We start from the raw sequence: 20,493 nt of genomic DNA, 5'->3' as shown, positions 1-20,493 counted from the left end.
CAGACTATAATACAGAAAGAAAAGAAACTGAAACAAAGTATCCAGGATTTGTGAGACACTATGGAAAAGTCTAATCCCTGCTGGTTGGCTCAGTGGACAGAGCAAGGGCCTGGAATATGAATGTCCCAGGTTTGATTTTCCATCAGGGCACACAGGGAAGCGACCATCTGCTTCTCTCTCCCCTCCACCACGCCCTTCTCTCCCTCTTCCCTTCCCGTAGCCACTGGCTCAATTGGTTTGGGGTGTCGGCCCCAGGCGCTGAGTATGGCTCAGTTGGTCCTAGCACGTCAGCCTCAGATGGTAAAAATAGCTCAGTTGATTTGAGCATCAGCCCTATACCAGGGTTCCTGGGTGGACCCCAGTTGGGGCACATGTCTATCTCCCCTCCTCTCACTTGAAAAAAAAGTTCATATAGTACATGTAATTAGAGTGCCAGAGGGAAGAGAGCTTGAGCAAAGAAATGCTGAAGAATCAACCATTGAGAAGTTTCCAAAAGTAATTAGTATCAACCCATTGATCCAAGGTCACAGAATTCTAAGCAGTACACACACACACACACACACACACACACACACACACCTCATCTAAAAGATCAATGTCAAACTGCTAAAAACCAAACATAAAGAGAAAATACTAAAAGCACACAGGGCAGAGGGGCAGTATTTCACTCACAGGGGAGTAACACTAACGACGCTGAGCTGTCATCAAAGACACAAGACCAGAGGACAACAGAATGGTGTCTTTAAAGCGTGGAAAGAAAAAACAGCCAACCTAAAATTCTACAACGAAAAAAAATCTTCCTCAAAGATGAAGGCAAAATAAAGACATTTTTGAAGAGGCCAAGTTGAAACGAATTTCACCTCCCGAAGATCTCAGTCCAATACTGCGGTGGGGAGCGGAAGGGCAGATGGAAGAAACGGAGGTGTGTGACATCTACGCTGAGCCCGTTTGGGCTGGGACCGCCGAGGGAAGGGTGGCAAAGCGCTCTACCGCCCGTGCCAACTCTGACTAGCTGCCGGGCCTCGGTCAAACACGGGACGGCGCCAAGGTCCCCAGGGCAGAGCCAGACCGGCTGACACAGGCAGAGCGCGGCACAAAGGTGTCTCAATCATTCCAACTATGGACGTTTTTGCCTTACTAAATGTCATTCTTGATGTCACACCCTAAATTTCACTGGGCAGGCAGATTTGGCACACTACAGAGTTCAAGATTTAATCTACTTTCTAGTAACGTATTGGGCGAGTTTAACATGAAGAAGGCCAGTTTCAGTATTTCAATTTTAACTGATCTCTAAGGTCCTGGGAGACAAAGGTCAAATCTGGGCTGCGTCTGCTACACAATGTAGAGCTAACTACTTCTCAACCTTGCTGCTATGTATGAAGACTGGTCACCCCGGTGATGACAACCAAAAATATCTGGAGATTTGCCAATTCAAGGGAACAGGCTTCAAATTGCCCACAGTTAAGAACCGTCTGATGAATAGAAAGAATCTTATGGTTGCCAGAAAGGCAAAATGGTGACGGTCTTTTTGGGTGAAAATCAATGTAATGCAGTGATTTTCAACCTTTTTCATCTCATGGCACACCTAGTTATTAAAATTCTGTGGCACACCCAAAAATATATTTTTTGCTGATCTGACAAAAACCTCACAATAGGTATACTCTGATTCATTCATACTGTACGGCTACTGTTGTGTTGAAGACTGTCACTTTTTAAATTTGACAATGTAAGAGAAAGGAGGTCAGTGCCCCTGACTAAATAGTCATGTGTTGCATGATTGTTTTTGTTTGTTTTTTGTATTTTGTTTTTAAGTGAGGAGGGGAGGTTGTGAGACTCCTGAATGTGCCCCGACTGGGACCCACCTGGCAACCTGTCTGAGGCCGATGCTTGAATGCCAAGCTATTGTTAGCACCTGAGGCTGATGCACTTAGACCAACCAAGCTATCTTTGGCACCTGGGGTCACGTTGGAGCCAACTGAGCCACTGGCTGCAGGAGGGGAAGAGGGAGAAGATGGGGAGGGGAAGGAGGAAAGAGTCAGATGGTTGCTTCTCTTGTGCGCCCTGACCGGGAATTGAACCCAAGACGCCCATATGCCAGGCTGATGCTGTACTAGAGACAACTGGCCACGGCTAACATTTAAATGGATTTTAATGCAGAAGAATAAGCAAGCACGTGTCCAGTCAACCATCTCAAACTAAACCGTCTCCCTCGTGTCTTCAGTTCCTCCCTCATCAGAGAATTTTCCTACCATAAAAAACTCAGGAACTTATGGCAGAGACAACACTGCAATCCTGTGCTGTAATATGTTGTTACGATAGCTGCGTTCCTAAGAACTTATCAAAAATTCAAACGATAAGATCAATCATTACAATGGCAGCAGGGGAGCGGTCAGAACAGAGCACTTTCGGCAGACACAGGAACTTCTGCTGCACGACCAGCAGCCTCGCATTTCATCACCCCTGGGCGTGCTGGTCTGTTCTTCACATTACAAACACTCCTATTAGCAAGAACATCTTATACATGCACAGTTCCACCCACAATCCTGAAAGCAGAACACGAAAATAGCCATAAAATTCCAGTTTGGAACGCCCCCCCCCCCCCCCGGGTGCTAAGTCCCTGTAGGTGGTGCACTAGCCAAGAGTGAGAGCCTGGAACCTGGAACACGCTGCGGGGCTCAGAGCCCAGTCCGTCCCAGAGCTGTGCCACTGTGGGCAGCTGACTTCACACCCCTGTGCTTGTTCCTTCACCTGTAAAAACGAGAGTTTCTAATTCATGGAGCTGAAGTGATTAAAAAAGAGTTAATAGCTGCATTATGCTAATTCCTAGAAAGCTCAAAATACGGTTTTTGTTGTTATTATGACATAAGTAGTTAAGAGACTCTGTAGACAGACGTACTAGCTCTGTGACCTCAGACAAGTTACTGTCTGTCTCTGCGCCTGTTCCCTCCCCTGTAAATGAGGCGACAGTACTGATTTTCCCAGGTAGTGAGGGGGCCGGTACACAGCTAACACTTGGAAGACTGCCCGGCACCCAGTCAACACCCAAATAAACGTGCACGATCATGATTGCCACTGCTCTGGGGTCTTTCTGGGAGCACGTGGGCGACGCTGATGGGCAGCACCGAGGAGAAGCACGCTAAGGACCCACGGCAGCCCGCGTAGAGAGCAGCGGGGAAGCGGGGGACGGGGAAGCGGGGGACCAAGAGCCCGACCAAGCCTCGGTGAACGTGAGGACACATGGTGACGGCATGGACGGGAAGTGAGGAGGAGGAGCCCGGGAGGGTCACCAGGTTTCCGACTGGACGGGAGGGCTCTTCTTTCTCAGGAGAGGAGAGGGGAAGACCCAGGCCGAGGCCGAGGAGCCCAGCTCTGGAGGGCTGAGTGTCAGGGTTCTACTGGCCTTGTGCGGAGAAGCGCAGCGCACAGCTGGCTCTGGGCTCTGGGCTCCCGGGCAGGGCAGCGGCACCGTGATGGAAGCTCAGAGAGCGCTACTGCAGGAGCAGCAGACAGGGTGGGGGCTCGTTCACTTGGAATGCAGGCGCCACACAGAAGGAAGACGAGACAGAAGCTTTGGGAACGCAAGGCGTGGGGAGCCAGGGCTCTTCTGGGAACAAAGGAGGAGCCCCAGGGAGGGCAGGGAGAGAAGAAGTCGGAGTGGTGGGTGTCCGTGAAGCAAGGACCAACGACTGGTACAAACTGGTACAAACGCCAACCACGGCGGGGAGGAGAGGAAAGTGTGGGGAGAGTGGTTATGGGAGCCAGGACGCAGGGTGTGGGTGGCGAGGGAGGGCAACGCCACGTGGAGAGAGAAGCCAGCTGAGTGACAGCCAGCGGATGGCAGGCGGACATGCTGAGAAGACCCACGGCAAGGAAGGAGAGCCTGGGACCCTGGCAGAGGCTGGGGGGACAGGCCCTGACACACGAGGAGCCCTGATGACCACAGAGACCAGCACACGTGCGTCAGGGACTGGGAGTGTGGCAGGACCAGCTTCCTGGGAAGCCAGGAGGCAGGCCCCCTGAGGGGCTGTCTGAGAGGGTGGGGCCGGACCCCGGAAATCAGTCTGGCCACGCGCTCAGGAACAGGAGTGGGAGACCCGCCCTGGGCTGGAAGGCAGCAGGAAAAGCCCAGCTGAGCTGGGCAGCTGTGAAACTCTGGCGGTGCTAACCTGAAAGACTGGATGATCTCTCTGGGCCACATCCCACGTCTCAGGTGCAGGAATGGAGAAGCCAAAACCATCAACAGGCCAGGCTGCTGTTCCGCAGAACAGGGGAAAGAAAAGGCCGGTGGACAGAGTTCTGGGCAGGACGGTGACCAGAGACAGGGCACCGACTGAGGCCCAAGGTAGGCAGAGACTGAGCGAAGGGCAGGAGACAGGAGATGCTGCTGGGGAAAGAGGAAGCGGAAAGGGTAGGAGACAGTGGACAGCGAACAGGGCTCAGATTTTATTTATTTATTTTTAATTTTTTTGTATTTTTCTGAAGTTGGAAACAGGGAGGCAGTCAGACAGACTCCTGCATGTGCCCGACTAGGATCCACCCAGCATGCCCACCAGGGGGCGATGCTCTGCCCATCTGGGGCATTGCTCTGTTGCAACTGGAACCATTCTAGTGCCTAAGGTGGAGGCCACAGAGCCGTCCTCAGCGCCCGGGCCAACTTTGCTCCAAAGGAGCCTTGGCTACGGGAGGGGAAGAGAGAGACAGAGAGGAAGGAGAGGGGGAGGGGTGGAGAAGCAGATGGGCGCTTCTCCTGTGTGCCCTGGCCGGGAATTGAACCCAGACTCCTGCACGCCAGGCTGATGCTCTACCACTGAGCCAACCGGCCAGAGCCAGGGTTCAGATTTTAGAAGTGGTTCTTAGAGCACAATGGTGAACTGAAAAAAACGCCAGTTTGCAGTCTCACTGGCAGTGTGACACAGCAAGTCCCACCTCTTCCCAGGCAGACCCAGAGCACGTGACAATCGGCCAGTGTAGGAAATGAAAACAGTCGCAAGGCTCTGTGCTTCGACTGCTTGTCATTTTGAAGAGTCACATATATTTACTAATGGTCTTCCACCTGTGACCTTTCTGTTCACGGTTCCTGCTCCGTGGAGTTCTTTAAAGTGGTAAGAAAGTCTTCTACATTAAGAATACTGTGTAGCTGTTCTCAACTATTTTCAGTTGATCCTTCATCATAATTTCAATAATGAGTTTAATTATTATTGGTTAAATTTATAGGTTATCTTTTATTATTCATTCTCTGCACTTTAATACCAGAGCATCAAATACTTGCCTTATTTTCTTCTATTTATTTTATAATTTTATTTTTTCACACAAAACTCTTAATCCGTTTGGAGTTTCTTTAGGCCTGCAGTGGTGAGGTGACATCTAACCGCCTTAGTGTGAGCCAGCTGCCTGGCATCGGGCTTGTCCCTGCGCTCCTAGGTGACATCTAACGTCCTTACCGCGCACCATCCTCCAGGCTCGCTCCTGCCTGCAGGAGCTGCTGCGCCAGGCCACGCACGCGGGGAGGCCGCCCCAGCCAATGGCAGGCCCGCTACGGCTGCTGCGCCAGGCCACGCACGCGGGGAGGCCGCCCCAGCCAACGGCAGGCCCGCTACGGCTGCTGCCCCAGGCCACGCCCGCTACTGTTGCTGCGCCTGGCCACGCACGCGGGGAGGCCGCCCCAGCCAACGGCACGCCCGCTACTGCTGCTGCGCCAGGCCACGCACGCGGGGAGGCCGCCCCAGCCAACGGCAGGCCCGCTACGGCTGCTGCTGCGCCTGGCCACGCACGCGGGGAGGCCGCCCCAGCCAACGGCACGCCCACTACTGTTGCTGCGCCAGGCCACGCCCGCCCGCTACTGCTGCTGCGCCAGGCCACGCACGCGGGGAGGCCGCCCCAGCCAACGGCACGCCCCCCACTGCTGCTGCGCCAGGCCACGCAAGCCCGGAGGCCACCCCCGCCAACGGCACGCCCGCTACTACACCCCCCTGCCGTAAAGCAGTTTCAGTTTTTTTTTTAAGCCTACATCTAAAAGTTTTAAAAACCACAACAAATTGATGAATTGCCCACCCGCGAGCTGACTGTTAAGGGAAGTAATCTGACGTGACCACCAACCTCGTACCGAGAGAAGCAGACTCCTGTCAGAGGAAGGCGCTTGCAGACGGGGAGTGTGCTTGGCGACTAGCAGAGCGACAGCCACAGTCAGACACGGGAGGTGCACGTCTGCAAACCACCTCTCTCTGGAGACCCGTGCGCAGCATGGGAACCCTCGCCAGCACCTGCCCAGCGACCAGCAGGCTTCTTGAGCCGCCAAGCACAGGTGGGTTGGTCAATCCTGCACTTCCGCACGGGCTCGAGGATGTCTGTGAAGACCACGAGATTGCGTGCAAATGTGCGTGTGTGGGCAATTCTTCCAGGGAGAGGGTTAGAACCTCCATGTGAGTCTATGGTGGCCAGGCTTCTACTCCTGAAGACTGCGCTCACTCACAGACTGGATGCAATTAAGCCCGCTGCCCGGTGACAGCCGGCCACTCCGTCAGAGGCTGTGCTGACAGACTGCCATTCCTCTCACCACATCTCAATGCTCTCTGCCTCAACGAAATCTTCCTCAGTTAAGCGCAGTGCAATGGTTTTCCCAATATAGGTGGACTACAACAAATTCAGCACCCTGTCTTTAAGACCACCTGTGGTGGCGCAGTGGATAAAGCCTCGACCTAACACTGAGGTCGCTGGTTTGAAACCCTGGCTTGCCTGGTCAAGGCACATGGGAGTTGATGCTCCCTGCTCCTCCCCCCTCTTCACTCTTTCTGTCTCTCAAATGAACAAATAAAAGCTTAAAAAAAAAGAGAAAAGACCATCTGCCAATCTTATGACTAAGACACAATAAAGTCTCCAATATTATACATACTAGGAGATGTGTGGGAAAATGTCTGTAGATTTCCGCTGGGAACCATCCAGATGAAGATACCTGCATGTCAGCAGGACATTCCTCATTCTGTTTCTGGCACGCCCACCAGTGGTGCAAGTCCATGCCCTTTATACAATGTTGCTGCAAACAATTAGGCAGCTACACATTATACTGGAGAGTCTAACCAACTGAATAAGGGGTGGAAAAGAAATCACGGAAATAAATAACAGAAAAGAAGAGAATGAAGCATAAAATAGATGATATATACATAGAAAAGCCAAAGAACAAAATGATCAACTGCAGCTAAACAAGGTACAAACGAGTATACGGACAAACATTATCAACATGTTTGCCACCTAACTAACCGGGCACAGCCCTCAACAACAGAGTACTTTGGATGCACATAAAAGCACAGATAAGGAGATGTGCCCTGTTCGTGTTGCCAAGGTATCACTGTCCCTATGGCTCAGTTTTCAAATTTACCAGCCGTAATTCCTTGGTTTTAGTTATTTTTATATCCTCCGTCCTAGACCATAGCAGGCACCCTATAAATATTATTGGAATAAATGAGCTCTAAACCAATCAAAACCCTAAATAAATTTCTCTAGGAACTAGAAAATGATACCAAAATACATCTTTTAACAAAAACATGAAAGAATAACTGGGGGGGGGGGGGGAAAGCTGAAGACCAGTTCTACCAGATTTAACACACATTACAGATCAACAGTGTGGTATTGGTGCAAACACACACACCCTCAAACCCATACATTCGTGGGAGGAAAAGCCCAACAAGAAAATTGGATAAAGAATTGTATGTTGAAGCCTGACCAGTGGTGACGCATGACACAGAGCGTCAACCTGGAACACTGACCTCACCGGTTTGGAATCCCAAGGCCGCCAGCCTGAGCACAAGCTCGCTGGACTGAGTGCGGGTTCGTCAACATGAGCCCAGAGGTCACCAGCTTGAGTGCGGGTTCAGCAACATGAGCCCAGAGGTCACCAGCTTGAACCCAAAGGTCACTGGCTTGAGTGCAGGTTCATCAACACGATCCCAGAGGTCACCAGCTTGAGCCCAAAGGTCGCTGGCTTGAGCCCAAAGGTCGCTGGCTTGAGCAAGGGGTCGCTGGCTCAGCTGGAGCCTGGGGTCTGATCCCCAGTCAAGGCACATACGAGAAGCAATCAATGCACAACTAAAGGGAAGCTACGGTGAGCTGATGCTTCCCCACACTCTCCCTGTCTTTGTCTCTCTCTCTCTCTCTCAAAAAAAGAATCATGTTTTAAAAAAGAGAAAAGCATTGTAAAACAATGGAAGAGTGAAGGATTACCGTTACCTGTTTCAGTAAATAACTTCCAACCACGATCAGTCTCCTCAGCGCTCCTCTCTCCTTTGCCCCCAACACGACTGTGTAAGACACTTCGACCTCGCCCACAGGGTCACTGTCTCAGCTCTGGCCGTCACCCTGTTCCCCAGCATGCTGCAACAGCTTCCCACTGAGGCTCCTCTCGGCCTCTCCTCCTTCCCGTCCCCCTCAAACTCCCCTGCACCTGCCACCAGAGTTGTCCTCTGAAAGCACCAATTTATAATTTTCTCAACCTTCTGCCTATAAAGACTCACCCAAATTCTACTGCAGTGGTGCTGAAACTATGATTCCCTCCCCACCCCAAAACTGCTACAGGAACTTTTCCGATGGTGGTCTTCCACAGGTGACAGCAACAACCAAGCAACACTGTCTGCCTCCGAAGGCTGGTGGTCACGGTCACGGGTGGTCACATATGACTATATTTGATTCTGCCATCTCGGGGCTGTACAGGACATAGCATTAATACTCACATGTCCAAAGATGTAAAAGCAATGGGAACACTGAAAAGGCTGTAGGATTAGAGCAAGTACAAAGATTAAAAGCTATTCTATGAGAAATGATGCCTCAGAAATGTTTCAATGTACCACAAAACTGTTTTCAAGAAGGATGGCCATCAGTTTATACAAAGCAAAGAAAACTGAGAGCACTGGTTTAATATTTTTTTTAAAGCTTTGAGAACTTACTCCTTTCATTGGATGGAAATACATCCAGGAACACCAGTCACTGTGAACCTGAGGATACACGGGCCAACACACAGCCACCCACCATCTAATGAATTTGAAAAGAGTGCTGGACAGTTTTTTGCTGTTAAGAATCAGACATGGTTGGCCCTGGCCGGTTGGCTCAGTGGTAGAGTGTCGGCCTGGTGTGCAGGCATCCCGGGTTCGATTTCCGGCCAGGGCACACAGGAGAAGCGCCCATCTGCTTCTCCACCCCTCCCCCTCTCCTTCCTCTCTGTCTCTCTCTTCCCCTCCCACAGCCAAGGCACCATTGGAGCAAAGTTGGCCCGGGCGCTGAGGATGGCTCTGTGGCCTCTGCCTCAGGTGATAGAATGGCTCTGGTTGCAACGGAGCAACACCCCAGATGGGCAGAGCATTGCCCCCTGGTGGGCGTGCCGGGTGGATCCCGGTCGGGCGCATGTGGGAGTCTGTCTGACTGCCTCCCCGTTTCCAACTTCAGAGAAATACAAAAAATAAAAATAAAAAATAAATTAGACATGGTTGCCTTTTTCCAAGTTACTGACCAAAAACATTAAGTTAAAGGATGAAATTTTCAGAGTTAGGGTTCGCCTACATATTCTCCTCCCTCGTGGACTTCTCCACCGCCCACGTCTCTCCCTGCCTGCTGCCGAGAGTGCCCCGGGGTCACGTGTCAGGGGAGTCTTCCCAGGGCCCCGAGCACCTCTGAGACCCCAGGCTTGTGCCATGTTCCCTCTGTCCGAACACTCACCATAGCCAGCGAAGTAGAAATACTTTGGTGTATTTCCCCAAGGTGCTGCAGGGCGTGAGTTCCTGTGGTCACTCTAGCCCATGTCTCAGAGAGGATCCGATGACCACGTGAAACCCAAGCAGGTAGCTCTATACATGCTCACCCTGACAGCTGACAGGTAGCTGGTAGTGGCTTAGAAAAATTTCTGTGTCTCTAAATGTTTACTTATTTAAATATGTGACTCACTGGGGCACCTGTGTAGTCTATGATTTATGACGTAAACCCTAGGAGTCACACATCTGGCTACCCCGGGCGGAGAACTGAGAAACGAGAGAAGAGAGGCTAATGAAACATTCAAGGGGAGCTCAGGTTGACCACCAGACCAAAAGGCACGTCTGAGAAGGAAGACACCTGGAAAGAACAGCGGAAAAGGTGAGGACAGGAGAAACATCTCAGGAGACGATTCAGAAAGGAGCAGCCAACACAAATAAATCTGTAATGAAGTGAAACATCAAAACCCCGGAAACAAGCCTCCCAACCTGGAGGGCTGAGGTGAACCGAACATCGTTCTCCGATCATTTTACTCCTAGTAGACTCCACGACTCAGGAGCAGTTTCCTACATAAACCACAGGGTCAGACTGTCAACAGCATCTGCCTCATCTTCTGAGACTTGCATCCAACCGACTGAGTCGTGAAGAACATCCTCTCTCAAGATCCTGGCACTGCACTGAGTGATGCATCCGAGAACAAAATACTCACCATCTGGCATTAATAGTTCATTATTGATACCTAAGATCTGCTAACTAACAATGAAAGTGACAAGTGGACATTAATTCCATGGCAATTAAATGAATGACACACACAGGAAACTCATAGATGGAAACAAATATATGGACACGTTTATTTCAAACTTAGTGAAAAAAATAAAAAAGGTAGTAAAGTATAAAATTTTAGTAGCTCACAAGAACAGTTTAGTATCTCCCACGTGAGTGTCCAGACGCCGGCTGGCTCTCCAAGGCCGCGGTGGCGCTGGCCGGCAGCGGGCACCCTCCCGGTCTGGGCTGGAAGGCTGCAGGTCCTCCCCACACGGGCCTCTCCACAAGCACATTTTAAAGGACAGCATCTAACACTACTAGGGGGACACTGAAGCATGACGTCCGTCACGTCACGCACAGCGACACGCACGGCAGTGCGCCCCCCTCTGCACTCAGATGGAACGACAGCCTGTCCCGTCAGAAGGCGACGGGCAGTACTCTGACGACACAAACATCAGTGTCCCACTCAACCTGCAGCGAGCTCGCAGGAGCAGCACTTAGAGGGGAGTGGCTGCCCTCATTCAAGTAGTGACTGGCCATGCCAAAAGGAAGGGGTGGTCTACAATGTCCCTCAAAAAGGACACCAACCAGCTCGAGCCAGCCACATTAGTGGGAAGACAGCTGTGAGTCCAGATGAAAAAAGATGAAAGCTTGAACTAAAGTACTAGGAACCTGGCTACTGAGGGACAGGGACCAAGTCAAAAGACACTCGGCGGACCTGCCCGATCCCGATCACGGGGAAAGCCTGGTCATACAGAACCTGCAGGCGAGTGGGGACTGACAGGTGGCCGGCTGAGCTGGGTGGCACTCCACGCAGCCAGGCAGGGGTCAGCAACCTCTCTGTAAAGAGACGGGCCGCCCCAGGCGGCCACTGTCACAAACACTAGACTCCCTGCGGCAGTGCGTGGCTAGGTGCCCACAGCCCTTGTCCACAACACAGGAAGTGGGCAGGATTTGGCCTGAAGGCCACAGTCTAGGCCAGAAGGCCCATCTGAGGATGTCATTCACGAGCTGAACTTTAGCAGGACATTTAAAGTGGAGATGTTCAAGATAAAGATTCAGGCTGAAGAGACGCCAGGACGAGAGGCGTGAAGCTGAGAGCCACCAGCCATGAGGTGGTATGGAGGGGCTGAGGTCACCCAGGGCTAAGGTCTGAGAGGGGAGGGGGTGAAGGACACTTCCCCGTCCAAACACAGGGGCAACTGTGCAGTGTCACTTCCACTGCGGTGGCCCTGGGAGGGGAAGCACTGCCGCCTAGCCTCCCTCAGCTCAGACTGATTAAACAGAGGCTCCTACTCTAGCTGGCTGCTTCCACTGTGGTGGCCCTGGAAGGGGGAGCACTGCCGCCTAGCCTCCCTCAGCTCACTGATTAAACAGAGGCTCCTACTCTAGCTGGCTGCTTCCACTGCGGTGGCCCTGGAAGGGGGAGCACTGCCGCCTAGCCTCCCTCAGCTCACTGATTAAACAGAGGCTCCTACTCTAGCTGGCCGCTTTCATTCCCTTTTCCAAGATAAATACCTTCAAAGTTGCAAATTCATAAGTTTAAAAAAAAGATACTTTCCACTAGGTTTAGAGACCTAAAAAATAAAATAAGCTAGATTATAAAGCAATTCTAAAGTATCTATCTACTCTTTTATGTTCTTTTTATTATGAAATATTTTACATTAAAAAATATACAGCATATACAGAAAGCATGATGGATAATGATAAAACAAATGTTCCATCCCCATCTGAGGAAGAAGCTCATTGCAAAACACTACTGTCCACCTTCACATACCACAAGAATTAGTCTCTACACTAGAGGTCAAAGCAAGCAGGCAGTCTAAGGCCCAATAAAGCTTGCAAATGTATTTTCTTCTTTATTTTTTATCAAGTGAGAGGCAGGGAGGCGGACAGACTTCAGCATGCGCCCTGACCAGGATCCACCCAGCAATCCCTGTCTGCAGCCGATGCTTTGCCTATCTAGGGCAACAGAGCAATTCCAGTGCCTGAGGTGGAGGCCATGGAGCCACCCTCAGCACCCAGGGCCAACTTGCTCATTCAAACCATGGCTGCAGGAGGGGATAAGAGAGAGAGAGAGAGAGAGAGAGAGAGAGAGAAGGAGAAGGGAGGGGGAGGGGGAGGGGGAGGGGGAGGGGGAGGGGGAGGGAAAGGAGGAGGGGTTGAAAAGCAGAAGGGCGCTTTTCCTGTGTGCCCTGACTAGAAATCAAACCCAGAACTTTCACATGCTGGGCCGACGCTCTACCACTGAGCCAACTGGCCAGGGCCACAAATGTATTTTCTTTAACCTACAGGTTTCTTTTTCCCTGTTTTGCTGACAACATTTAAATGTCAAGAAACTTCACATGGAAATCAACACTCTGAAGTATCATTCAAAACGATGCAGGGCTGGCCCAGATGGCGGCTACAGCAAGCTCCACGCTCACGGGCTCGGGGTTCCTGCCCTGGGACCTGGGGATACATTTAGCTGTGGACATGGAAAAAAAATGATACCAGGGGAACAAGTGGCTAGAGCTGAGAGCAAGGGCCCCCTCTAACTGGACATGTACTCACTCACCGCTGTCCTCACCACTCCCTGCGGTCTGACACTTCTCTCCCACTCCATTTATTCATTTTCACTTGCATTCGTGACCCCGGCTTACCTGGCGTATTTGTGGTTTCCAACTTTTTGTAGTATGGGAAACGTTATTTAAAATAAAATAAAATAATCAGATTCTAAATAAAAATGATACTGAAAGTGAGACAGGTCCATACTTCCTTATCTATCATTTTGAAATCTAAAAACAAGGCTTCTTATAACTCATTTGGCCATAAAACTTGACCTGAGTGAACAGGAAACTATTTATAATCCTTATGTATTCACTGTGGTGTGAAACACACTCACAGACCGCGACAGAAGCGTTAGCATGTTGGTTAAGTACTACAGTCCCAGACCTGCAGGAAATACGGTATGACGGCACATGGACATTACTACTTTTCTCAAATCTGACAATTCTGAATTCTGAAATTTGTCTGGCCGCAAGGGTTTGGATGAAAGACTGTGGGCCTGTTGTACTTTAAATATCCACATTTAAGAAAAAAACACACATAGGCTCAAAGCAGGCGTGTAATGGTATTTTTAAATGAATGTATACTTCTTGGTTAATTACCACGGCACTTACCTGTGTCTGAAACAAGAAATAGAACGATACATGTGAAACACCTAGTCTGAGAAGAGCGTGTGGTGCACGTGCTGATCTGGGACCTTAGACAGAATGTTCCATCGCTGGGGTCAGCTATGTGCACACGGGGAGCTGCAGCCACAAAAGCTAACTCCACAGTAGAACAACATGCCCCCTCCCAGGCAAGTCCAGCTGTGTCACCACACCCTTTGAGGGCTCCTTTTCTTTTCTTTCTGTGAACAAAGGGTTGTTGCAGGACTTGTTATATTCTAGAATTCACAATACAGAAAGTACACAGCAAGACCCCAGAAGCCTGACCAGGCGGTGGCACAGTGGATAGAGCGTCGGACTGGGATGCAGAGGATCCAGGTTCGAGACCCCGAGGTCGCCAGCTTGAGTGCGGGTTCACCTGGTTTGAGCAAAAAGCTCACCAGTTTGGACCCAAGGTCGCTGACTCGAGCAAGGGGTTACTCGGTCTGCTGAAGGCCCACGGTCAAGGCACATATGAGAAAGCAATCAATGAACTACTAAGGTGTCGCCACGAAAAACTGATGATTGATGCTTCTCATCTCTCTTCGTTCCCGACTGTCTGTCCCTCTCTATCCCTCTCTCTGACTCTCTCTGTCCCTGTAAAAAAAAAAAAAAAAAAAAAAAGGATATAAGACCCCAGAAGACGACGCTCAGAAGAAGCGGCAGAGGCCCCGATTTCTCTCCGCCCCGCTCTGTGCACAGGCCGGCCGGACTCTGCTCAGACTGAGCCAACCACAGCTACCCCCTTCTCAGAAACCCTGCTCACAGCTCCCCCTGAATGGCCGAGGACAGCCCTGGGAGTGACTGGTTTGGAGGTTCTAGCAGGGAGCGCAGCTACTCGTATACCCTTGACCGAAGAACGGTCCTCTCCTCTAGCGGGGAAGGTCGTCCTCTTCGACCGAGCGCGCAGCTTCGAGAGGGACGCACATGGAGCGGTGAAGGAGGAAGGGGACACCCGCCTAGCCAGCCAGATCAGCCGAATCAACCCTGGCGATCAATGGAGTGACAGATGTCGCAGCCAGATCGCCCTCACATCCAGCCCTGGGAGTGAAACACAACAGCGGGGCCCATGCGGGATGGAGAGGCAACTAGAGGGGGGGCCGGCTCGGATGTGAGATGCAGGAAGGGCGGTCACGGCAGAGACGCGCGCGGTGTCCCGGCCCCAGAGGAGTGCGCCGGGCGGGAGAGCAGGCAGAGCTGCGGTCAGACTCCACGTCTGTGGGTCCCGCTGCCCCTGGAACAGCTCTCAGGAGGAACTGCGTCTTCTGTTCCGGAGAAGGTCATCTGATTCCTATGACCAGGGAGGGGCCAGCAAGGAACGTCCCAGTGAAACAAGCCAGATAGGGGCTGAGGCGGGCTGAGCCGCTGCCGCCCAGCTGCTGGGAGAATGCCAGGTACGGCCAGGTCTTCCAAGACTTTAGAAGCTGGAAATCCAGGTTTTTGTGTGAAAACTAAATTTTTAAATATGGGCCAATGATCATAAAAAATATATACATACACTCCAAACAGAACTCTGCTGTGCTCTGCAGGCAAACAGTGAGAACCTTGGCTTTGAAAATTCACACATCCAGGGGCTGGAAGGCCTAGACCAGGGTTTCTCCATCCCAGCACTCCGGTCGTTTGGGACCAGACCACTGCCGGCTGTGGGGCTGCCCTGAGCACTGTAAGACGGTCAGCATGGCATCCCTGGCCTCCACCTACCACATGGCACTAACCCCCCCCCCCCCATAACTCCAAGTCCTGACCATCAAAAATGTCTCCACACCTTGTCCCTGGGCGGGGGCAAAACCGTACCTGATAAGAGCCACTGGACTGGAGCAACATCCAACTCTTAGCCTCCAGGGTTTAAAAAGAGCGTCACTCGCCTGACCAGTGGTGACTCAGTGGATACTGTCCACCTAGGACACCGAGATCCCAGGTTCCAGCCCTGAGGTCACTAGCCTGAGCGTGGGCGCATCCGGCTTGAGCGTGGGATCATCAATATGACCCCATGGTCGCTGGCTGGAAGCCCAAGGTCGCTGGCTTGAGCCCAAGGCCACTGGCTGAAGCAAGGGGTCACTGGCTCGGCTGGAGCCCTCTGGTCAAAGCACATATGAGAAAGCAATCCTGAACAACTAAGGTGCAGCAACTGTGAGTCAATGTTTCCCATCCCTCCCCCCCCCCAATAAAAGGTGTCACTCCTAACTCGAACACAGGAGCTGCCCACGTGAAGTGTGGACTTGGAGCTGCCTGGGAAACCAGCCCAGGTTTGAACTCACAGCTCTGTCACTTACTGGTCCGGTTCCCATCATTACCCCAGAATAGAGGAAGATAATCCATGCAAAGCACCTAGCCCAGTTAATGAGCACCAGAGACACTCAGTAAACGTCAACCCTTTCCTAAGCAAAAGGCAGCCCAGGGTCTGCCATCGGAAGCCACAGGGTCCAGTCGGAAGCCCTGGACCAGACCCACGTCCGCCTGGGCCACTTAGAGGAGCCGTGCGGACACAGCAAGGCGGTCTTCCTTCCTCCTGAAACAGAAGTGGTCATCACCACAGGCGAGGCCAGGGCGCCGGGCGCAGCACTTGGTAAACCAAACGCCTGCAGAAACACTCGTGACTATTCTTATCAAACTTTCACAGTTTTCTGGAAAGGAAAGAACAATTCTTTAACAAATTCAAAGAGCTGAGAATACAGTAATAACCGAGCAGTAAGGTACAGGACAAAAAATGGTAACACAGAGGTCATTAAATTCCAGGTCCTTCTAGACAAGCAATTGCCAACTAGTGACCCAGAGGCCAAATCTGGCCCTGGTTACTGTGCCTACCCCCACGAGATGTCGTGTTGGTTGTTCAATTTGTAGTCAATGCCATCTGATTTTCATTAAAATCCACATTTCAGACTTTTCTCAAAACTCTCAAAATTGAGCCACACAGGGCCCATATTCCCAGGGCCCCTCTGGTGAGACAGGACGGCGCCCCTCCTCCAGCACCTGGCCTAAGTCCCTCATCAATCTCAGGAGCCCGGCCCCTCTGGGCATCCGAGTGTGGGACAACTTATCTAGAAAAGCATTTCCAGGAAGCACTCCATTCACGACAGGAGCCAGCACTCACTGAGGCACTCCCAGAAGCTCACTCAGATTTAAAGATAAAATAACTCTCCTAGTTAGTCCCTTGAAACCCTTTTCTCCTTCACACTGCTACCTCATCTCCACATGCTCCGTGTGTTCCTTACCCTGGTGTCCACTTTCCTTGATTCAGGGGGGGCCTCCCCCAACCACCACCCTGTTCCCTGGAGCACCTGCGTGAAGCATTCTCAAAAACAAAGCACCTTTCTTTTTAGCAGAACTACAAAAGACACATGATGTGTCTCTGCCTGACCGACACGCTTCCTCCCCTTCTGCTGGCAACAGCACCCCAGTTTCCCTCGGGGGGCCAGCGCTCCCCAGTTCTCAATCTCTGTGGTTTGCATGGTGCTGACTGCATTCCCACTTCCAGGGAAAAGCATGTGACCCAGTCAGAAACATGCAGTCAGTCCTGGGATCTGGCCACAGTGGCTGGAATCCCCCCGGGGCTGTGAACTGAGGATGGATGATGGGAGACTAGGGGTCTCCCTGCGAACACAGCCCCAGAGAGAGGAAGCCCGGGACCCAGCCCAGCCTGCGGCCACATCACTTCTGGACTCTGGGCACACAGGAGCCAATCAATTCCCACGTTTGCTGAGAACACTCGAATCAACCCTTCTTACAACCAAGAGATCTAACCGACAAAGAGAAATTTGGAAAAAGTGTGCCTAAAATGGAAAGAAAAAAGGCTCCGTCAAATTTCCCCATGCTCTGCTGTCTCCCCTCCACGCACTCAGCCCCGGGTTTGCCCTGCTCAGTAGCCATGCGTCTCTAGGCTCTCAGCTCGGGGTACAGAATCACTGCCTGCCTGCTCAGCTCCACCCAGCTCCTTCAGGGGAGACACTGTGAGGCTGTCACTTCTGATTCTTTAATGCCTTGCACAATGGCACACAGTTCGGGCTCCACAATGTCTGTTGAGTGGGATGCATGGACAAAAAGAACCATCCTATCTCTCCTCCTGGGGACATCCTTGTCATGAGACCACCTCGGAAGCTTGCCCCTGTATACACAAAGCACCTCCCAAAACAGACTCATCCACCCTCTGCAAACAAGTTGCATCATGAGAACTGACTCCTTCCAGCCATTACTAATTCTCCCACATGTCCAGCCCATGGAACTTCGCTGTGGAGTTACTCACAAGGTCCTGATTCTAACACATCACGGCAAGGCACCACCTAGAGCTCGATAAACGGATCATCTCCCCAGTGGGCCTGCCAGTCACACGCTTCACCCGTGTGGGTGCCGGGGGCCTCGTTTGCTGTCTAGCCTTCAGCTTAACCCGTATACACCCAGAATCCGGACTCCCATGACTACCCACCATCGTTCCACAAAATAACCATTCTAGGCTCTCCCGCCTTCTTGTGTTTCTCCCTAGTCCTTTTTAACTGCATAAGTGGGGAAAAATACAAATACACCTAGGAAATCAACAGCAGTAAAGCAAAGGTTCCCCTGTAAAAAAAATTTTGACTTTGGCTACACAACTGCCACACCCTTAATTGCTCTGTAATAGCTGCAGCTTCCACTGGCATCCAGCAATTAAGATTTTCAAACAGTCAAAGGTCAGGGCCAGAATTCCAGTCCTAGCGTGAATCACCACAGACCCGGCCCGGTTTTCATCTTCCCATGCTTGGGCCCGCACCACCAGGGCAATCCAGTAAGAACTGGATTCATCATGGATTAACAACATTTGCCGAGTGTCTACCGCGTGACCGGAAGCACAGCAGTCCCTGGAATCAAAGGAGAGAGACACGGCAAGTCCTCTGGAGGCATTCAGTCTAATGGAGAACGCGGACAAGCAAAGCAGCAATTACGTTACAGAAAAACAGGTGCTACGTGAAGTTACGAAAGCACCCAGGAGGGACGGGCAGTCTGTGCTGGAACGCCAGGGGAGGCCAGTCAGGGGCAGAGACCTTCACCCCGAGACCTAAAGAACGAGTCGGAGACCGCGGCTGTTGGGCAGTGTTGAAAAGGCTTCCGAAGAAAGGTCCAGGTAGAGACTGACTGGGAGAAAGCATGGCCTCCTCTAGAAACTGAAAGTAGGCAGGTATGGCTGGAATGTACAAGTGTCCAGAGAGAAGCTGCCACAGAGGAAGCAGGGGCCAGGGAGACCCCGCGCGGCTTGGCAGCTTTAAAAAACTTGACTGAGGAGCAGCAAACAGAGCTTGCCAAATACAGCACACCAACAGACCGACATGGCAATCAGGTAACGTATCCTGATCCTCACTAAATATCGATTTCAACAAAACACGTTACTGAGGACACGAAGAGGAGTAGAAAAATCACCTTGTAATCTGTTTACAGATACTTGGCTGAAACACCAGTCCTCATTACTATAGTTTCTACCTCCCTAGCCTATCGGGTATTTTCCTACAAACAAAAGGAAAGCAGGGCACAGTCCAGGGGCCAGGGATTCACTTTGGAAACAGAAAAAAAATGCACAACCAGGATCGCAGGGTGGGGTGGGTACCAAGAAAAACTGAGCATCAAAACTAAGCAAAAAGTTTGAGGGAAACGAAACAGTGAAAAGCAAATTTGGGAAATTCAAGAGGAAGTAAAAGTATTTTCGCACAGACTGAAAGAAAGAAGTGGCCCCGCGATTCAGCCAAACTGAACTCCCCCCTTCTGCTTCACCCCTGGCGGGGGCGGGGGGCTGGAGATGTGAGTGAAAATTGAAAAAGTCAACTTTCGTCTCATCGCGTAATAAACAGTAAATCGGGACAGTTCTGGAAGACCTTGAAATAGGTGCCCCTGAAGGTGTCGCACATGACAATCACCTGGAGAAGCTCCACGAACCACAAACCACAAACCATTCCTGCGCCACCCGCCTGGGCATCGACCAAGGCTGGTGTCTTCGGTCACTTCAGAATAACTGTCATCACTGTGCGCGGAGCGGGGCGGGGACCCCCTCGAAGGGGTAGACAGGTCTACTCACGACAGTGTACCCCCGAAACTAATCACGTTATGTCAACTATAACAAAAAAAAAAACAAAGCAAACAAAAAACCGCACGCATACATGTCAGTGGCTGTCTTTCTGCCAAAAGGTTCGATGTTTTTAAAGAATCAACGTTTATCCGGCATTGAAAGCCGAACCGAAGACACAGGGAGAAGTGGCTGCTTTCAAATCCAAAGTGAGTTTTTTTTAACTTTTTTTTTTTTTTAAATCGGGGCAAGGCGTTCCCGCAGCCTTGTCAGCCGGCCCCGAGCGTGCGAGCGTCGGGCAGGGACCGCAGCACCCCGAGTGTTCCCGCGGTGCGCGGGACGGGACGGGACGGACGGCACGGACCCGGTCCCCGCGGAGCGGCCCCCGCACGGCTGGGAACGCGTCCCAGGCAGGGCGCCCGCCGGCCCGGCCCCCGGGCAGGACAGGGCAGGGTCCGGCCCAGACCCCGCTGCGGGACCCGGCCGGGCCCGAGGGAGGCGCGGTTCAGCCCGGCCCGGAGCCGCCCGCGCACGCCGCCCCCGCCCGCTCCCGCACTCGCCTGCCCACGGTCTGGTTGGCCAGCTGCTTCATGCGGTTGAACTGCTTCTTCATGGCGGCGGTGGCCGGGCTCGGCCGGCGGGACGCGGGCAGACGGACTGCGGATCCTACATCGCTTCCCGGCCGGGCGCGGCGGCTCCCCGCCTGGGACGCCCCCGCGCGTCACTTCCGGCGGCGCCGCCCGCCGGCCGAGGGGCGGGGCGCACACAGCGGCTTGCCCCTGCGCG

At 52.1% G+C, this 20,493-nt stretch overlaps 1 protein-coding gene and 1 pseudogene across 4 annotated transcripts in view; one reads left to right on the top strand and one right to left on the bottom strand.

The window, feature by feature from the left end:
• Positions 1-20,421, bottom strand: part of ARHGAP17 (Rho GTPase activating protein 17) — a 95,804-nt gene extending 75,383 nt beyond the window's left edge. For all 4 annotated transcript variants that reach the window (XR_010731234.1, XR_010731235.1, XM_066275812.1 and 1 more), the window contains exon 1: positions 20,268-20,421. Coding sequence is in view for 2 of the 4 variants with exons in the window: in XM_066275812.1 (XP_066131909.1) it covers positions 20,268-20,320 (53 nt within the window). In the remaining 2 variants the exon portion in view is untranslated. The remainder of the gene's footprint in view (positions 1-20,267) is intronic.
• Positions 12,853-12,973, top strand: LOC136337111 (small nucleolar RNA SNORA5; annotated as a pseudogene).
• Positions 20,422-20,493: the final 72 nt, after the last annotated feature.

The sequence above is a fragment of the Saccopteryx bilineata genome, chromosome 4, assembly GCF_036850765.1.
Source record: "Saccopteryx bilineata isolate mSacBil1 chromosome 4, mSacBil1_pri_phased_curated, whole genome shotgun sequence".
Classification (NCBI taxonomy): Eukaryota; Metazoa; Chordata; class Mammalia; order Chiroptera; family Emballonuridae; genus Saccopteryx; species Saccopteryx bilineata.
Note: the sequence above shows the minus strand (reverse complement) of the source record. Positions and strands in the feature narration are given on the sequence as shown.